Genomic DNA, 18,450 nt, shown 5'->3' with positions numbered 1-18,450 from the left:
AGCACACAAAGCAGGGCCACGCTAAAGTCTTGCGGCACGCCACCGCCGGCTCCCGCCACAGCCAGCACAGCGGCGCAGCACACAAAGCGAGGCCACGCTAAAGTCTTGCGGCACGGCGCCGCCGGCTCCCGCCACAGTCAGCGCAGCGGCGCAGCACACAAAGCGAGGCCACGCTAAAGTCTTGCGGCACGCCGCCGCCGGCTCCTGCCACAGCCAGCACAGCGGCGCAGCACACAAAGCGAGGCCACGCTTAAGTCTTGCGGCACGCCGCCGCCGGCTCCCGCCACAGTCAGCGCAGCGGCGCAGCACACAAAGCGAGGCCACGCTAAAGTCTTGCGGCACGCCGCCGCCGGCTCCCGCCACAGCCAGCACAGCGGCGCAGCACACAAAGCGAGGCCACGCTAAAGTCTTGCGGCACGGCGCCGCCGGCTCCCGCCACAGTCAGCGCAGCGGCGCAGCACACAAAGCGAGGCCACGCTAAAGTCTTGCGGCACGCCGCCGCCGGCTCCTGCCACAGCCAGCACAGCGGCGCAGCACACAAAGCGAGGCCACGCTAAAGTCTTGTGGCACGCCGTCGCCGGCTCCCGCCACAGCCAGCGCAGCGGCGCAGCACACAAAGCGAGGCCACGCTAAAGTCTTGCGGCACGCCGCCGCCGGCTCCTGCCACAGCCAGCACAGCGGCGCAGCACACAAAGCGAGACCACGCTAAAGTCTTGCGGCACGCCGCCGCCGGCTCCTGCCACAGTCAGCGCAGCGGCGCAGCACACAAAGCGAGGCCACGCTGAAGTCTTGCGGCACGCCGCCGCCGGCTCCCGCCACAGCCAGCGCAGCACACAAAGCGAGGCCACGCTAAAGTCTTGTGGCACGCCGCCGCCGGCTTCCGCCACAGCCGGCGCGGCACACAAAGCAGGGCCACGCTGAAGTCTAATCACCAGGATGCACGTACAGGCGCGCACGCTTGGCCTCCCGGCTGCAGGTAGGCTGCTCCTTTCGGAGACGTTCTCTGTCGCCGATGAGGCGCCGGATCTCACGTACCCGCAGCTGCGTCCTAGTCATAGCGTACTTCCTCAGTACGTATGGATGCAGCTGCGGGATCTTCAGCGCAGCAGCCTCGGCAAGTCGCCTAACGACGCCGGGGCCGCGGTCGACATCTCCTCCGTGCATCGTGGTGAACAGCACCTCCAGCTGCTCAACCTCATCGAGCCACCGCGCGCTGGGCACCGTGAGGCCGCCGCGGCTGAGGGTGTCAATCCAGGCGTAGCGCTCGTCACGGGGTACCTCGCTGGCATCGGACGTGATCTTGCCGAGCGTGCTGTCCACTGTGGCGCACTTAGCGGCCACGTACCCCGCGACGTACGCCAGCGCCTGCCTGGAGAGACTGGCGACACCGGTTGCTCCAGAGGGAAGGCTTGCAGGTGGCGGGGCGGCGCCGGCGCTGGCTGCGGGTCCCGGACACGGCTGGCGGGCGGTCACCAGGTTCTCCACCGCGGTGACGTCCGCGTCCGGCACCTCTGGCTCCACTGGCGGCTCGTGGTCCAGGTCCAGCGTCGTGGCGCTCAGGTAAGTCGGCTCCTTCTCCTCCAGCAGTACTGAGGCCCCGGACTCGCGCGGGTCATCGTGGGTTGCGGCGGCCACTGTCGGCGCAGCTCCTATGAGGAGCAGGCGGAGGCGGTTCTTGGCCTCCACTGCCGTGGGGTTGGTGTTCGCCGCACCCATGCCTCTCAACTGAAATAGAAACAGTGGTTGGTAAAATACCTAAAAAAAGACTCGATTAGGTGGGCATTAAAGGTGCGGGGTATAACTTAACCACTGTGACAACAGGTCTAATATTTATTGTTTTTTACCATTACCGGGTCACCCAGTGAAATCAAAGAAGTGAAACAAAACATAGTTTATCAGACTGAGGTAATCTAATTTCTAATCTAATTTTTACCATTACCGGGTCAAAACTAATCAGTAATAGCTCACCTCCACTCTCCGCCCTGCGTGGCTACATCAGGCGAGGTGCCATGCAGAAGGGCGCTGGTCGGCACCGCAGACAAAGCGGCGCTGGCGGGGACCGCAGACGAAGCGGCGCTGGCGGGGGCCGCAGACGAAGAGGCGCTGGCGGGCGTAGAGGACCAGGAGTAGGCCAAGGTCTCCGGGTGACTGAGGAGACGAACAGGAGTGGATTGAACATGGGACTGCATGGCAATGAACAGCATGGAACTGCGCCTAGGTCAGTGGAGCACAAGATGGACGCACACTGCTGATGCATGATGACCAATAGATAAACACAATCCCCTGAAAAGAAACCAACCAGATTTAGGAAGGGTGTACACATTGTCTAAGCGCGTGTATGTAACACACGCCACTGGTCCAGCTGTGACCAGCTGCTGTATTACTTTTTACTTTTTGGGACCTCCGCTGTTCCTACGACGTCATTTGGAAGCAATACCTAATTTGGCATGCTTAAAGTGCGGCAGATGTTGCGCGCAATGCAGCATATATCACCAGGTGTTACCAAACGTTTTAGTAAAATATTTTAAAATCGTCAGATCTGCGCTGACGTCACACATTCAGAGGGGGACATTCAAAAACATTAGCCCTTCTGAATCCAAGTGCTGCAACTTTGAGATCAAATATTTTCGATTTGAAGCATTTTTCGATGTTGTGAGTACCCAAACCGGTAATTGCACGCCAGGGACCCCAATCTTGCTATCTCAACTGAAAACTAATGCTAAGGTGGGATGGTCACTTAAAGGAGAGGGCTGCATAACATATTAGCAGCCGCTGGAAATTATCTTCATATGCAAACCATTCAACATACAAACAAAACATGATATTTTAATGAAATACACTTCTTATTAGCCTAGAGCTAGGCACAAAGTTGCATTTTTGTACATCCCATGGCATATAGCAATTCTATCCATGAAAAAGTACATAGTTTGGTTTGTAAAGAGACTAAGGGATACAGATTCAACAAAGAAACAAGGTGAGAAGTGAGAACAAATACAAATGGGTCCCCTGGACCCTCATCCCTGAAAATATTATGTTGATTGGTGAGGCGACTCTGATGATGTGGCATGAACATGATATTTCTGAATTCACCTGGACAAAACTAATCAGTAATAGCTCACCTCCACTCTCCGCCCTGCGTGGCTACATCAGGCGAGGTACCATGCAGAAGGGCGCTGGTCGGCACCGCAGACGAAGCGGCGCTGGCGGGGACCGCAGACGAAGCGGCGCTGGTCGGCACCGCAGACGAAGCGGCGCTGGCGGGGACCGCAGACGAAGCGGCGCTGGCGGGGGCCGCAGACGAAGCGGCGCTGGTCGGCACCGCAGACGAAGCGGCGCTGGTCGGCACCGCAGACGAAGCGGCGCTGGTCGGCACCGCAGACGAAGCGGCGCTGGCGGGGACCGCAGACGAAGCGGCGCTGGCGGGGGCCGCAGACGAAGCGGCGCTGGTCGGCACCGCAGACGAAGCGGCGCTGGCGGGGGCCGCAGACGAAGCGGCGCTGGTCGGCACCGCAGACGAAGCGGCGCTGGTCGGCACCGCAGACGAAGCGGCGCTGGCGGGGGCCGCAGACGAAGCGGCGCTGGCGGGGGCCGCAGACGAAGCGGCGCTGGTCGGCACCGCAGACGAAGCGGCGCTGGCGGGCGTAGAGGACCAGGAGTAGGTCAAGGTCTCCGGGTGACTGAGGAGACGAACAGGAGTGGATTGAACATGTGATTTAATGGTTGTGAACAGCATTGAAATGTACCCATTTCAGAGCAGAAACGCTTACTAATTGGTGCGTGATGATGTTTGTAATGTGATGGTGTGTGGAACGGTGATATGATGATGTGCTGAGCATATACCCGTTGGTCATTAAAGGGTAGTGATTGATTAGGATATTGCAATCTCCTGTGAAAGGAGGAAAATGGATTAAAACATATTTGCAAATGTACACAAAATTACCCTCCCACCTTCAAAAAAGTTAATGAATTGGCATGACAGTGATGTCGCTCGGTTCAGAAAAAGCGAAAAAGAATATCTACCAAATTTCACTGAAAAATATTCACCGGTTTTCAAGATATTAGACTTTTACTTTTGTTTACTTTTTGGGATCTCCGCTGTTCCTAGCGACTTTATTTGGAAGCAATAGTTTGGCAGCTGAAAGTGCGGCACTTGCTGCGCGCAAAGCAGCATATACCACCGCATGCTATCAAACGTTTTAGTCAAAACATTTAAAAATCGTTAGATCTGCGCGCTGACGTCACACATTCAGAGGGGTATCAAATGCATTAGCCCCTCTGAATCCAAAGTGCTGCAACTTTGAAATTAGATATTTTCGATTTGAGGCATTTCTCGATGTTGTGAGTGCTCAAACCAGTAATTGTGAGCCAGGGACCCCATTTTGGCTATCTCAACTCAAATCTAATGTTAAGGTGGGAGGGTCCCTTTAACAAAGATGTCAAAGGTGAAGGTCTCGAAATAAATAACGAGTGAGTATGAAATGTCATAATTCTTTCATTCAACGTCATTTATTAAGTTGTCTAAATAAATATCAATGGATAATGAAATACATTTCATACTCATTTGTTATTTATTTGATGTCTTCCATGTCTTGTACTAATTGAGTTCAGTTAGTTCCAGCTTCCAACAAGGACTCTGCAGGGGTCAGCCTGTCGCTCGTTTGTTTACAGCCCTATCCTGATTTGCAATATTTTTGACCACACTTTCATTAGGGTACTGGGTAGCATAGTATGTCTGAAAGGTGGCCAAAAAGATGGCAAATCAGGATAGGGCTGTAAAACAAGTGAGCAACAGGGTGACCCCTGCATGTGCAGAAGTGAAAGGATTTAGATTACTTCCAGATATGTGGAAAGGACCTTACTGACTAGTGACTGGGTAAGATACATAACCATTCCATAAGGGTACCTACTGGGTAGCATAGTATGTCTGAAAGGGGGGCCAAAAAGATCAGATGGCAAAGCATAGAAATGTGTCCCAAATAAAGAAATCAACAATTGACAGTGAAAGGCAAAGCTCTATGATATAAACACTATCAATGGCAAACATTGGCAGCACTACCAAGTGCTTATCAGTTGCTGGTAATCCTCACCAGACAATGCTGACATGCAGAGCATTTTCAGATCCGGAATGGCGCTGGCTCTCCTGGAAGAAAACAAAATAGTCATTAATTGATGTTGAAAGAAAGCAAAGTAATCATTAGGTATTAGGTAATTATTAGGTACGTAATAGTTATCATTTGGCCGGACGGCAACCATCATAAGGATTATAAGGAGGCACATTTATTTTTTATAAATTTAGTCCGAACCTTTTGAATGGAAGGATTCTCAAGGACAGAGCCACCGCTAAGCAGAGCTCGTTGCGATGGCTCTGCCCTCTACCCTCCGATCGTGCAATTCCTGGTGCATGGCAGAATTTAGAGTCAGAAGTTTAACTACGCACATAGCCGCGCACGGCCGGTCCCCTCACTGACTTCGCCTGGCTACGGCCTGCCACCAACCGCAACCATACCCGCCAGGAGGCTCATAAACATCGAGCGCCCGTCGCGCTTCGAACCCGGACCGTCATACCGGGACACGAGCTCTCACCTCGCGGAGTCCAACGCTCTACCGACTGAGCTACAGGACCAGCTTTATTTATGAGTTTGATTAGGTCAGGTTTGGTTTGGTTTGGTTTGGTTTTGTTTGATTTGATTTGATTTGGTAACTGGTTAGGCTAGAAAGGACTAAGGAGTATCTCCAAGTAGCGCGGACCCAAAATGCAGAGTGAGATATACCTAGTGGCTACAGTTTTTGCGCACTCTCCGTAGAAGCCTGCCCAAACAGTCTGAGGAATATTCCCTGGGATTCTCTTAGCAGACATCACCCGAGCTGCCATATCCAGTTAGGTAGGTTGGTAGGTTAGGTTGTAGGTTGGTAGGTTAGGTTGTAGGTTGGTAGGTTGTAGGTTGTAGGTAAGGTAAGGTCAGGTTAGATATGTTTTGTTATATATTTAACCATGAAAAGACAATTGTTGCGCAAGTGAGACATAGATATGGCAGCTCGGGTGACGTCTGCAAAGAGAGTACCTGATCCCCGATGAAAAAACGAAACCGCCCATCCGAACGCAGCATGTGTCTGCCCCAACCAGATCTTGTCGAACCCTGCCACGTTTTGCAGACTGGATCGCTCCCAAAAATAGCAGAATCGTTGTCATTTTTAGCACATGTGACAAAAATAGCATATGATAAAAATGACTGATTGACCAAACCTCCCAGACTGATACAAATTCCTGTGAATCTGCACAGCACAAGAGTAAATTCACACTGCAAACATCAATGGAGAGCCCAGCTATGAGCCAACACATCAGTCAAGTAATCTCACCTGAACAATTTTCATCTGCGACCTGCCATAGGAAATACACTTATGACACAGGTATCGTCCAGCAAGCTTGCCAGGGTCACCCATTCCCAGGGCCTGAATGACGGACTTCGAAACGTACTTGGAACCAATCTTGTTCAATTTTGGCACTTCCGACTCACTTGAAATCAGTGCGTGCCCCCCATATGCACAACGCCGTCTTCTGCCGTCAATATTCATCTTGAAATTTAGAAGCCAAGGCGTACAAGCGCTCAAATCTCGGGCAACATGGCGTCCAAATGGCGTCGGCGACGGAAGTGGCGCACGTCGCCATTTCTAATATACGGTTTATAACAAAAACGAGATAGTTTTCGACAAATTTAGCCATTTTCCGTAAAACCATATGCTTAATGAGGTATATCAATCGAAAGTCAATACGCTAATCTATCTCAATCAACAACTTGTAGAGGCCAGCTCCCTCCCATTTTTCAACTACCTCTTTACCATAGTGCCTTTTTTCATTCAGACATTTAAGCCTTTAGGGGCGAATTTCGCCTTTTTCCGTAGAACCTTAAGCTTAATGAAAATTAACATCTAACAGACAATTAAATACTGGTGCTAATTTTAATTTTTATAGAGGCCAGCTCACTCTAGATTTTTTATAGGAACGCTCTGTCTAAGGGCCATCACTTCTTATCAAGCACAAAATGGCACTTTGAAAAGCGATAATTTAATGTTTTTCTGTTGTTTTCCAAAAAGTTCATATCAAGAGAATGCAAAAATCAATTTCATTTCTAAAAACATCAGAATTAAGTAGGTTCACTGCCTAGATACTGAGATATCCGAGGCTTCCTGAAGGCATGATGTCATACCGTGAAATTACAAATTTCTTGGCAAGAACGAATTTTAATGAGGATAACTAAAAATATGTCTTTATTAAATCGCGAAACATAAGTAATAGCAAAGTATTAGGAAAATCTGTAAAGTAGTTACGTAGCAAGTATCTTGCAAATCATGCTAGCACTAGTTGTCAAGACCTGAACCCGTTGCCTTCATGTTGAAGGAATTTTTCGGTGTTACCTAGTGTTTTTATATACCTTGGGTCCAGGTAGTTCCACACTTGGGAGGCGTCACCACCCACACGTCACGTGGGTCCAGAGGATGGTTGTAAAGGTCCTCCAGCTCCTGTTCAGTCACGGTCGCTGAAAATTTGAAGCCCCAGTGGTTGCATGAAACCAGACCGTTTGGGTTGCCGGCAAAATCCTTGGCAATCTTCTTTTGGACTTCATCCTCTAGCGGAATGATCTTGAATGGTAATGGTTGCCGCTGGGGTTTGTTCATCTGAAATTTAAGAAAATTTCGCTGAGCTACCTTCAGTGACATTTTAGGTAGGTAAAGCATAATTTACAAAAAAGAAACGAACAAAATGCATTTAGCAGAACCTTGCCTTTTGCTCAGCAAAAAAAGCTGTTTAAAAAGAAGCATATGTAAATATAGCAAATAAACAATACTCATTAGAAAGCCAGACAAAATTAGATTAAACATCTTTGAGAGCAACTCGCCAACTGCTCTAGACCGTGACACTTTCTCTTACCTTTCCGCGCTGCTGCTGCACGTGCGCCCACTTGAACCCTTCTGATTCCCTGGCGTCTTGAGCTGGCCTCTCACTTTGTGAATGGGTGCGTATTATTTAGGCCAGGGTTCATAATGTCCAGGGCACAATGTGTCCAGTGCTCGAATTGGCCAGTGCCTTGAATTGGCCAGTGTTCACATTGTCCAGGGATTACATGGTCCAAAAGTGGCCAACTGGCTGCAGATAGGGTAAATTCAAAGAGGCCAGGGTTCATAATGTCCAGGGCACGATGTGTCCAGTGTTCAAAATGGCCAGGGTTCATAATGTCCAGGGCACGATGTGTCCAGTGTTCGAAATGGCCAGGGTTCATAATGTCCAGGGCACGATGTGTCCAGTGTTCAAAATGGCCAGTGCCTTGAATGGGCCAGAGTTCATAGTGTCCAGGGATTACATAGTCAACCCAACCCAACCAAACCTAACCTAACCTAACCTAACCTAACCTAACCTAACCTAACCTAACCTAACCTAACCCAACCTAACCTAACCTAACCTAACCTAACCTAACCTAACCTAACCTAACCTAACCTAACCTAACCTAACCTAACCTAACCTAACCTAACCTAACCTAACCTAACCTAAGGTAATGATGTTTGCCTACCAGGGATAAGGAAATAGTTTCTCGCATGAATAGATTGCAAGCAATAGTAAATCAAATATTTTTAGGTTAAGTGGTTATGCATCAGGCTTCAGGCCTTCGGCCTGAAGCCAGATACATAACCACTTAACCTAAAAATATTTGATTTACTATTGCCTGTAATCTCTCCTAAGGCATTGCCTTCGGCACTGCACTGCTTTGCATTGAGCTGATTCCGTGTTTTTTACATAATGACGTCACTTTCAGTGACTATGTAATCCCTGGACATTATGAACTCTGGCCCATTCAAGGCACTGGCCATTTTGAACACTGGACACATCGTGCCCTGGACATTATGAACCCTGGCCATTTCGAATACTGGACACATCGTGCCCTGGACATTATGAACCCTGGCCATTTTGAACACTGGACACATCGTGCCCTGGACATTATGAACCCTGGCCTCTTTGAATATACCCTATCTGCAGCCAGTTGGCCACATTTGGACCATGCAATCCCTGGACATTATGAACTCTGGCCCATTCAAGGCACTGGCCATTTTGACACTGGGCATAGCGTACCCTGGACATTATGAACCCTGGCCAGAATGAATGCTCCCCTTTGTGAATAGGCAAACAGTCGCTGACAGGTCCCACTCCCCCTCCAAACCCCGCACCCCCTCCCACAAACACACATTTAGTCCGTGCGTTCCGAAACCTTCCACACGCATACCGAGGCTGCGTGGATCTGGTTACTTTCGACGTGCCACTGACCCATGACAGTTCACTTACGGCATGCGGTGTGGCCATGGAGATATAAATATTTGTGGTAGGTCAGAAGACAGGGACGACAGCGCCTGGATTAACTACAATTGCTCAGCGTATAAAACTCTGATTCTCTTCTCCAATCTTATCCCGCGCCGGGCCGGGGGGGGGTGTTTGAACACCCCCCCCTGCGGTTTTTCGCAGATATCTCAAAAACGGCGGCGCGGAGCGCCGCCGTTTTTGGCACACCTGTTTGTGCATCTTTTCCGCACATGTTGTGAAAATTTCAGACCCAGGTCACCTTAGGTCAGGTCACCAGGTCACGCCAAGTGACCTCACCTCAGAAAAAATAAGAATGCTCGTCATAGCTATACCGATTGATCTATCGCCTTGAAACTTTCAGCGATTGATTAGAGCAACATTATCTATAAAATGTATATCTCGGAATTTTGATATCGGTGACCTAAGGTCAGGTCAATTTTGCGACTTCTCCATTATAAGTCAATGGGAGAAAATTTAAAAGCGTCTGTTTTGCACGAACGTTATTCTAGACACTCTCAAACATCGAGATGTAGGTAAAATGGACTCACTGAACCGGAAAATGGCAACTGTGACCCCTCGTTATGTCCCCGAGGTCATCTCAGGTCACGAACAGAATCTAACAGTTTTTCGCTAATAACTTCTGATAGAGACGTGCAAGAGCGCTGAAAACGCCTTAGATGTGTTCGGCTCGACGTTGCGGATCGACTGATATGCAACATGACCTTTTCCGGTCAGGTCATGACCTTGACCTGAGGTCAAATTTTCAAGTTGACCTTTCAAGGTCAAATTATAGTTCATTCGACGCGTCTCGACGAGAGGAACACGATGGTGGCAAAAGTAATGTCATGACTCTTTTGAGTCAAAAGTTATTGCCGAAAAAACGTTTTTCGTAAAAACGGCTATTTTTGGAGTTTTTGCCCCCTGGAGGCTAAACCGTTGACCTGAGGTCAAATCTGAGAACATTACTCAGAAAGGTCTGTAAAAGGGCTATCGAATGCGCTTTTCCGCGGCGCTGTAGCTCTATCGGTTCCCGAGATAGCCGTTGGCAGTTTCCAAAATGTTGAAATAGTGGACATTTGACCTTTGGTGACCTCTGGTGACCTGACCTTTGACCTGACCCAAAAAATGACTGAAGTGTTTTCGTCCTTATTTTGGACGTTCTTTCGATTGCCGCTTACCGCGTGTCGCTACGTGGCCCAGGAGCCGAGTTAGAAGGGGGGGTGTTCAGACACCCCCCCCCCCCCGGCCCGGCGCGGAATCTCAGAGCACCGGCCCGGCGCGGGTTATGAATTAGCAAAAAAAAAAAAAACTTGTGGAGTTTTTAATGTTTAGAAGCGATTAGAAGCAATTCTTTTTTAGTACCGTAGTTTTCTGCCTACTGTCAAATTCCGCATTGTCGAAAACCTGTCTGCAGAGCAAAATTATCGGTAGTCGACCCGCCCTGCAGTGGCTGGCGTGATTACACAGCAAACACCTCCTAATCTGTGCAATGTCAATCGGAGATGGCAAAGCCCCGATAGGAGCCGCCTCTCAATCGAACAAAGTCTGCCGCCGGTCATTGAACACTTCCCTATCAACTCTATATCTGTAACTAGTCGCATGCAATCTGCGGACCGTCCCGAGCAAAGATCGCCGATAGCGATCCTTTTTTCATTGTTGCTTCAAACAGCATTTACCGATGCCTTTACAGTTTGTTTGGATCGCCCTATATTTATCCATATCTTATCTTGGCATATCTTTGAACAATGACAGTGCAATGTATGTTGGTATCGTTAACCCGCGCCCCGTAGGGGGGGGGGCCGAAACGGCCCCCCCCCCCCTGTCCTTTTCGGTCGATATCTCCTAAACGGCTGGAGATATCGCCACCAAACTTTCAGGACCCCTCCGGGCATCAATTTTACACATTGTGATCAAAAAATTTTCCAGAGGCTGTGATAGGTTGGCCACAAATGACGTCAGAGTGACGTCATGTTCTGTCATTTTCGACCGAAAAAAGACCTTCGCGAGAAGACCTGTCAGGCCTACAGCTTTGAAGATACAGAAAAATGATCAAGACATAAAAGGTGAAGAATTAACAGGGCTACAAAACTGTTTTCTCGGATTTTTAAAATTTTTGAGTTTTGATCCCCAAAAATCAAAAAAGCATTTTTTGGACATATTAGCCAAAAAATCCAAAAAGTTTTTTGAGTTTCGAAAAAAACCGGAATATATGTGATAGTACCTACCGTCTTCTATCTACATACCAAATTTCAGATCGATACCTCGTTTTTTGGCCAAGTTATAGCGAAAAAACTGTTCAAAACTGATGACGTCAAATTTTCAAACTCAATTTTTGGCAATTCTAGAACTCGTAGAGCAAAACAAAGACCACCATTAGACTCCCCGTGACGAGCTGCATCGAATGAATACCCATTTGATGCAAAAATATCAACTTTGAAATTTGACCTAATTTGACCTGACCTTGACCTGACCTTCACCAAAACGTGACCTAGGCTGGCCCCAAAGGCTGCCTAACCCACATAATCGCATTTGTCATGTAAAATGGACCATAAAACATGTATCACACGACACATTCATATTGTGACCCCCGGTGACCTGACCTCGCTGTGACCTGACCTGGTATCAGTGACCTCAGATAGCAAAGTATGTGTTTGACGAACAATATACCATCGATGGTTTTCAATAAATTACCAATTTACTCGATTTCACAGCACATTTCTTGAATTGCCTGTGAATGGTGAAAATCTGACCTTTGACCTGACCTGTGACGTCATCGGTTTGACCTAGGTCAATGAAATTTGGTCACAAGGTAGTTCCCGGGTAGGGCTATCAAACGCCGTTTGAATTTTGAAAATCGGCCGGTAACTTTCCGAGATCTTAGGGGGGGGCCGAAACGGCCCCCCCCCCTACGGGTGGTAGGGTCCGCCGGTAGCCCTACGGGGCGCGGGTTAAAAACACAAATGATAGAAAATAACTAAACAATCAGTTGAATGACATTGGCTATTGTAATTATTGTGCTTGCTAAGATTTGGTCAGGACTAGACATTGCAATCCCGGAACGTTTTGCCAATCCCGGGATCCCGAAAGTTTTTATTTCGGGATCCCGGGATCCCGGGATCCCGGCATTGTCACTAAATATCGTAAGAGTGATTTCCTACTGGCATATTTTGCGTCTTTAAGCTTACCACAAACAAAGAGGCAACCAAAAGCCATCCTTAGACCATGTCATTTGCATTAAAAACGATTGAATTTGCGAATAAAACGTTTCGATTTGATTAGCATTAGCATTTATTCCCAATTGGCCTTCATAAAACTGTGCGTCGACCAGATCGTTTACTAGACAGGTTCCAGCACATCCACGCCTCACTCACTCTTCGTCTACGCCACTCGTAGTTACCGCGACAGTTTTAAGCCATTGCCATGTTGGTCTACTTAAAAACTCGCAACCAGTGTACGCCAACTTTGGCAGCTTACTATTTCACAGTGTTTTCAAAACGTCGCTTGGTCACTTTACCTCCTTCCGGTTCCGCTTTCATCATTAATGTCTCTCAGAATTTGCTCGAAAGTCGATTTGAGAGCAGAATCACTGACTGGGAGAGCTCCACTCTACCGTATTCAACGTCTGAATCAGTGAGCTCTGCCGTCACTTGCGTGACATCTGTGACATCTTTCTGCGACACGAGCTCAAAGACTGTCTTGATGACCTCCTTTGTTCCGGCCACGGACGGGCAAGTCAGAATCGCTGAACGATCTGTGATCCTGATAAAGATGTTGCAGCGCTGATGCTGCATTTTTTTTTTTGGCTTTCGGGACCTTTTTTCGTACGTATTTAAGCGGCTTAACCGCTGTGGGTGATACCCGAGAGCTACAAACGGGGTCGATTGTGGACGGCCAATACGGGGTGCCAGCTAAATAGTTTATCTGCTTTATGTCACGCAGCACATTAAACAGTGTAAACAAGACTCGTGCAGCGGCTGCATTCTTTTTAAGGTCAAAACTGATTCTTTTCGGGATCCCGGGATTGGCGGAATTTCGGGATCGGGATCGGGATTAAAATCCCGCCGGGATCCCGGGATCCCGATCCCGGGATTGCAATCTCTAGTCAGGACAGCTACCAATAAACCAGTCTCGTACAATGGTCGGCGCATACTTGTCTGCACCTTAGACGTGCCTATCATTGCTTGCCTATCTTTCCTGTCAATTCCTGTGCGCTGTGTTCGACTTCGGATCTCATACATCATAGCTGAAAATCAGATGGCCGAGCGCGCCAACGTTGGACACTACAACTGGGCGACTTGAAGTCATCGGGATATTTCGCTAACGAGGATCGCTCTCCTGTGACCTGGATGCCCGTCTTGATGACTGTTTGTAACGTTCGAAGGTCAAGCTGGAACTAAATATAACGAGAAATGTCCACTGCACTGAAACATCTTATAAACAGATGACACGGCACCGGACACAGGCCAAAGTACGACTAACATTACAAACACACCGCGTATAGTCTCTACTAAGGAAGTTTCACTTGCATATATCCAATATAGGTTACACCAACTATGAAGTAGATTTGCAGCGGCCAGTGTATATGACCTTGTGCTTAATATAGCAGGAGGCGTGCATGAAGCGCTGGTTTGGCGTGCTCGATGTACACTGGGTTTGATCAGATCCCTGCACGCTGCGGCCCTGCACTGACTGATGAGCAGCCGGACTCGACGGGCGGACGAGAGCTGCAGCCGTGAGCTGTGAACTGAGTGAAGCCGCTGTGAAAATGTGAGTTCAGTCAGTTGCTGTGAGACTGTGAGTTCAGTGCAGCTACTGTGAGCTGTGAGCTGAGTGAGACTGCTGTGAAAATGTGAGTTCAGTTAGCTGCTGTGAGCTGTGAGCTGTGTGAAGCTGCTGTGAAAATGTGAGTTCAGTGCAGCTACTGTGAGCTGTGAGCTGAGTGAAGCTGCTGTGAAAATGTGGGTTCAGTGCAGCTACTGTGAGCTACGAGTTCAGTGTGTATAGTGGCTGTGAGTTGTGAGACTGTCACTTGAGTGCAGCTGTTGTGCGACTGCTAACTCACTGCAGCTACTGTTAAACCGTGAGTGAGTGAGTGAGTGAGTGAGTGGGTGAGTGAGTGAGTGGGTGAGTGAGTGAGTGAGTGAGTGAGTGCACCTGCTGCGAGTTTGCGAGACTGTGGTCTGTGAGCGTGTAAAGGAATGGTCTGATGATGTTATGTGCAGCGTGTTACGTAACCCCAATAACTCTTGCAGTTTCGGTTCGCTCGACGATTTTATTCCGCGCCCTGATGGGGTATGCCGAGCAACGCCCCCTGATGGGGAGGGGGGCCATTCGGACCCCTCCCCCCCCAATATGTCAAGAACCACGCCGCTTGCTGCTTGCCGCAACATGCTTGCCAACAACATGCCGCAACATAGCGGCAAGCAGCAAACGGTGTTGGATAGCCCCAACGGGGAACTACCTTGTGACCCATTTTCATTGACCTCGGTCTAATCGATGACGTCACAGGTCAGATTAAATGTCGAATTTTCACTGTTTACAAGCATTTTAAGAAATGTGTTGTAAAATCGAGTAAAATGCATGTCATTGAAAATATTTGATGAAGAATTGTTCGTCAAACACATATTTTGCTATTCGAGTCACTGATACCAGGTCAGGTCACAGAGGTCATGTCACTGAGAGTCACAACATGAAAATATCATGTGATGCATGTTTTATGGTCCATTTTAACTACATGACAAATGCGAATATGTGGGGCAGGCAGCCTAAAGGGCCAGTTAAGGTCATGTTCTGGTGAATGCCATGTCAAGGTCAGGTGAAATGAGGTCAAATTTCAAAATTGGTATTTTTGCATAAAATGAGTACCTATTCATTAGCTGCAGCTCCTCACGGGGAGTCTAATGGTGGCCTTTATTTTGCACTACGTGGTCTAGAATTGCTAGGAATTGAGTTGGAAAATTTGACGTCATCAATTTTGAACAGTTTTGCGCTATAACTACTAACTAGGCCAAAAAAGGAGATATCGATCTATAATTAGGTAGGTAGATAGAAGAGGATAGGGACTATCCTTCTTAATCCGCATGTTTTGAAATTCGAAAATGCTTTTGGGATTTTTTCCTATTTTATAAAAAAAAAAACTTTTTTTTTATTTTGGGGGTCAAAATAACACAACTTTGAAAACCCCATAATGCAGATTTGTAGCGCCGTCGTTTCTTTACACGACCACATAAAGAACTTTGTAATTATTTGTTACCTGTAGCTTTTGCGAGCGTTTCAAGATTTCATGTTTGTTGCTCATTTGTGCTCGAACATGACATCAGTTTGAACTCAATAACTCCTGATCTAAGGTGACCTATGACTTGAAATTTAGTGTGAAGGTGTCAAATTCATGTTTAAAAAGGTAATGAAAATTTGGCGGCGCTGCACGCCGCCGTTTTTATTATTTAAGAAAACCGCATGGTGGGGGGACAAAATGGCCCCTCATCAGGGCGCGGTTAATGCATTTTCAGCCGACTGATGTTGCTGACGATTTTCATGACGATTTTCATTCTGTGAAGCTCAATATGTATAATGACTACAAGTGTGATATTGTCGGTAAATAATTCTCGTGACTAGCTCCCACTTATAAGAAGATGCCCACGACAAAGATAGATAACAGAATGTTGCTCAGGAAAATTCCACGTTTACTTTTCAGATGGATTCAGCGAAAAGGGTACCATTACCATTCAAGATTATTCCGCTGGAGGATGAAGTCCAAAAGAAGATTACCAAGGATTTTGCCGGCAATCCAAACGGCCTGGTTTCATGCAACCACTGGGGCTTCAAATTTTCAGCGACCGTGACTGAACAGGAGCTGGAGGATATGTACAACCATCCTCTGGACCCACGTGAGTGTGGGTGGTGACGCCTCCCAAGTGTGGAACTACCTGGACCCAGGAGATGGTCTGGCTGATCGCCAACGATCTCGACTACGAGGGCGCCAAGACGCCATTCAACCCAGACAGGTATGTCATACTGTTTGTAAAAATTGATTGTCCGTACTCAGTTTTTTTTTCGTTTGGTATCTGATAACATCTTGGATAATTTGATGATCAAATAACTTAAAATAATAGATAATTTGCACAAATATGGAACCCGAGGCTGCGGCTAGATATTGACCCGAGCAATCGATTGCGCCCACTATTTTTGCGATCAGACGAATCCTTGAGGCACGTTTTGACTTTTGATCAGTCCTTTAAGGGACAATTAAGGGACGAAGGAAGAGAGCTAGGGCAAAATAAATGTCATATTCGTGCTCCTCGTCTCCTAATTGACCTAATGACAGTTTTTGAAGCGATTCTGAATCCGACGCTGTATTCGTTGTTTTTGCTGACGCTAACTTCATGGACATCTATATTCACATGAGAATGGCAATTTTACAGTTATGTGAGCATTGTATTTTTACAATTTTCAGATGGAGTTTTCTCGACATTACTGGTGTCCTCGACAAAGATCAGATGAAAAAGATAGCGCCACCTGCTTCCGAAGATGGCGCCACTGAAGGTCCACCAAGCATAGCGGGCGATCCAAACCGACCCTCCCCGCGGTTCGTCAAGTCGCACCTGCCGTTCTCCCTCAACAACCCGCGTCTGTTGGACGTCTGCAAGGTGGTCTACGTGGCCAGGAACCCCAAGGACCTGTGCGTCTCTTTCTACCATCACATGAGGCTGATTCGCTTCCACGACTTTTTGGGAGACTTCGAGGTGAGTGAACTACAGAAAGCTGGTAACGACTGCCAATCTGTGTAACGTTCCATCTAGGTAACGTTTCCAATGTCTGAATAACACAAAAGTTCATGATCATAGCATGTGCTTAAAAGATTGACAGGCATCATCCGCTTGAAGTGCAGGTTATGCGTGTCAGGCCAGTTTGATCAAACGACTACTGGTGATTATGTCACGTTTTTGTTCAACCTTGTCATGGATGATACCTTGTCAAGTGACTTGTTGGATCATTTCAGCTCTTCGTGGACTACTTTATGAAAGATCTGACGATGGAGTCTCCCTACATCGAGCACATGATCGAGGCGTGGAACCTGCGTCACCACCCCAACCTCTGCTTCCTCTTCTACGAGGACATGAAGAAGGACATGAAGACGGAGATCCGCAAGGTGGCCAAGTTCCTGGGGAAGGACTTCACCGACGAACAGGTGGACATGCTGGCAGAGCATCTACACTTCGACAACTTCAAGAACAACCCGTGGGTGAACGCCGAGCACTTGAAGCCGCTTGGTCTGATGTACACAGATCGCGGCAACTTCATCAGGAAGGGCAAGACGGGTGACTGGAAGAACTACTTCACTCCTGAAATGAATGAGAAGTTCGACAAATGGGTGGCGGAGAAGCTCAAGGGAACGGATCTGACCTTCGTCCAGGAGCTGGAGGAGCAGGACTAGACAAAGGCACCTCAAGCTGATAACCAATGCGGTATTTGAAAAAGAAAACATGTATTTCTTGTGTAGCTCAATACACATACCTATAGTTTGCAATACTACGGACGTCTTACGCGTGACATGGAAGGAACGGTGTGCCAGCTGCACAAATGTTTTAGGTTTTTACCAGGGACGCGGGTGCCCTCGGAGCTACTGAGCTATGTATTTCTGTCATTGACTTTAAACTACTTATATTATATTTTTTTCTAAGATAGTCCGTTACCCATGATCAGGTAACCAGGAGTGCCCCCTCCCACAGTCCCGGCGACGCACAGAGATGAGAGACTTTACTTTAACACGAAGGACGAGAGGGCACTGCCAACGGGCTTGTGCAGAGCACCCTTCTAACTGGTTGCTAGCGGTGTCCCAAATTTGGACGCAATCTTGCATATCGTTCACTGTGATAGCATTTTAAATGCAGTTATTAAATACAGATAACGGGTTATTTTCCAAATCATGCATCAGTACTTATAGCTCATAGAGCATTTACAAAGCTCATCCGTTACTCTGAGCTAACACATAGTAAATTGAGCTTGCCCACCCCACCGCTCACACATACCTCGCCCAGGCATTATGTGTAGAATGAAAAGATTAAAGATTCATGACTCAGAGTGGAAGATATACCTACATATCT

At 47.9% G+C, this 18,450-nt stretch overlaps 1 protein-coding gene and 1 long non-coding RNA gene across 3 annotated transcripts; one reads left to right on the top strand and one right to left on the bottom strand.

Annotated features, from left to right (window-relative positions):
- Positions 1-3,522: 3,522 nt before the first annotated feature.
- On the bottom strand, positions 3,523-6,855 carry LOC122371755. Its single transcript, XR_006254777.1, has 3 exons — positions 6,358-6,855; positions 5,088-5,140; positions 3,523-3,886 (listed from the first exon to the last, which is right to left on the bottom strand). It is a non-coding gene; the product is annotated as an uncharacterized LOC122371755 (long non-coding RNA).
- A 7,148-nt stretch (positions 6,856-14,003) lies between these two features.
- On the top strand, positions 14,004-18,008 carry LOC122371753 (sulfotransferase 1A3-like). 2 transcript variants are annotated; one of them, XM_043348407.1, is made up of 4 exons: positions 14,004-14,113; positions 16,041-16,350; positions 16,800-17,088; positions 17,346-17,865. In XM_043348407.1, the coding sequence occupies exons 2-4, from the start codon at positions 16,286-16,288 to the stop codon at positions 17,778-17,780; spliced, it is 789 nt and encodes a 262-aa protein (XP_043204342.1). In that variant the 5' UTR covers positions 14,004-14,113; positions 16,041-16,285; the 3' UTR covers positions 17,781-17,865. The 2 variants fall into 2 exon arrangements, with proteins under 2 accessions (XP_043204342.1, XP_043204341.1); XM_043348406.1 differs by lacking the exon at positions 14,004-14,113 and having other exon boundaries at positions 15,886-16,350; positions 17,346-18,008.
- The last annotated feature ends 442 nt before the right edge of the window (positions 18,009-18,450 follow it).

The sequence above is a fragment of the Amphibalanus amphitrite genome, unplaced genomic scaffold, assembly GCF_019059575.1.
Source record: "Amphibalanus amphitrite isolate SeventyFive unplaced genomic scaffold, NRLGWU_Aamphi_draft 001276F_arrow, whole genome shotgun sequence".
NCBI classification, from domain to species: Eukaryota; Metazoa; Arthropoda; class Thecostraca; order Balanomorpha; family Balanidae; genus Amphibalanus; species Amphibalanus amphitrite.
The sequence above is the reverse complement of the archived record's forward strand: the minus strand, read 5'-3'. Positions and strand labels throughout refer to the sequence as shown.

Bases quoted from the DNA above. Each gene is read 5' to 3' on its own strand.
- LOC122371753 (XM_043348406.1), top strand. From the start codon at position 16,286: ATGGTCTGGCTGATCGCCAACGATCTCGACTACGAGGGCGCCAAGACG. The intron at 16,351-16,799 runs GTATGTCATACT...TACAATTTTCAG, and splicing joins ACGCCATTCAACCCAGACAG to ATGGAGTTTTCTCGACATTA. The intron at 17,089-17,345 runs GTGAGTGAACTA...GGATCATTTCAG, and splicing joins ACTTTTTGGGAGACTTCGAG to CTCTTCGTGGACTACTTTAT.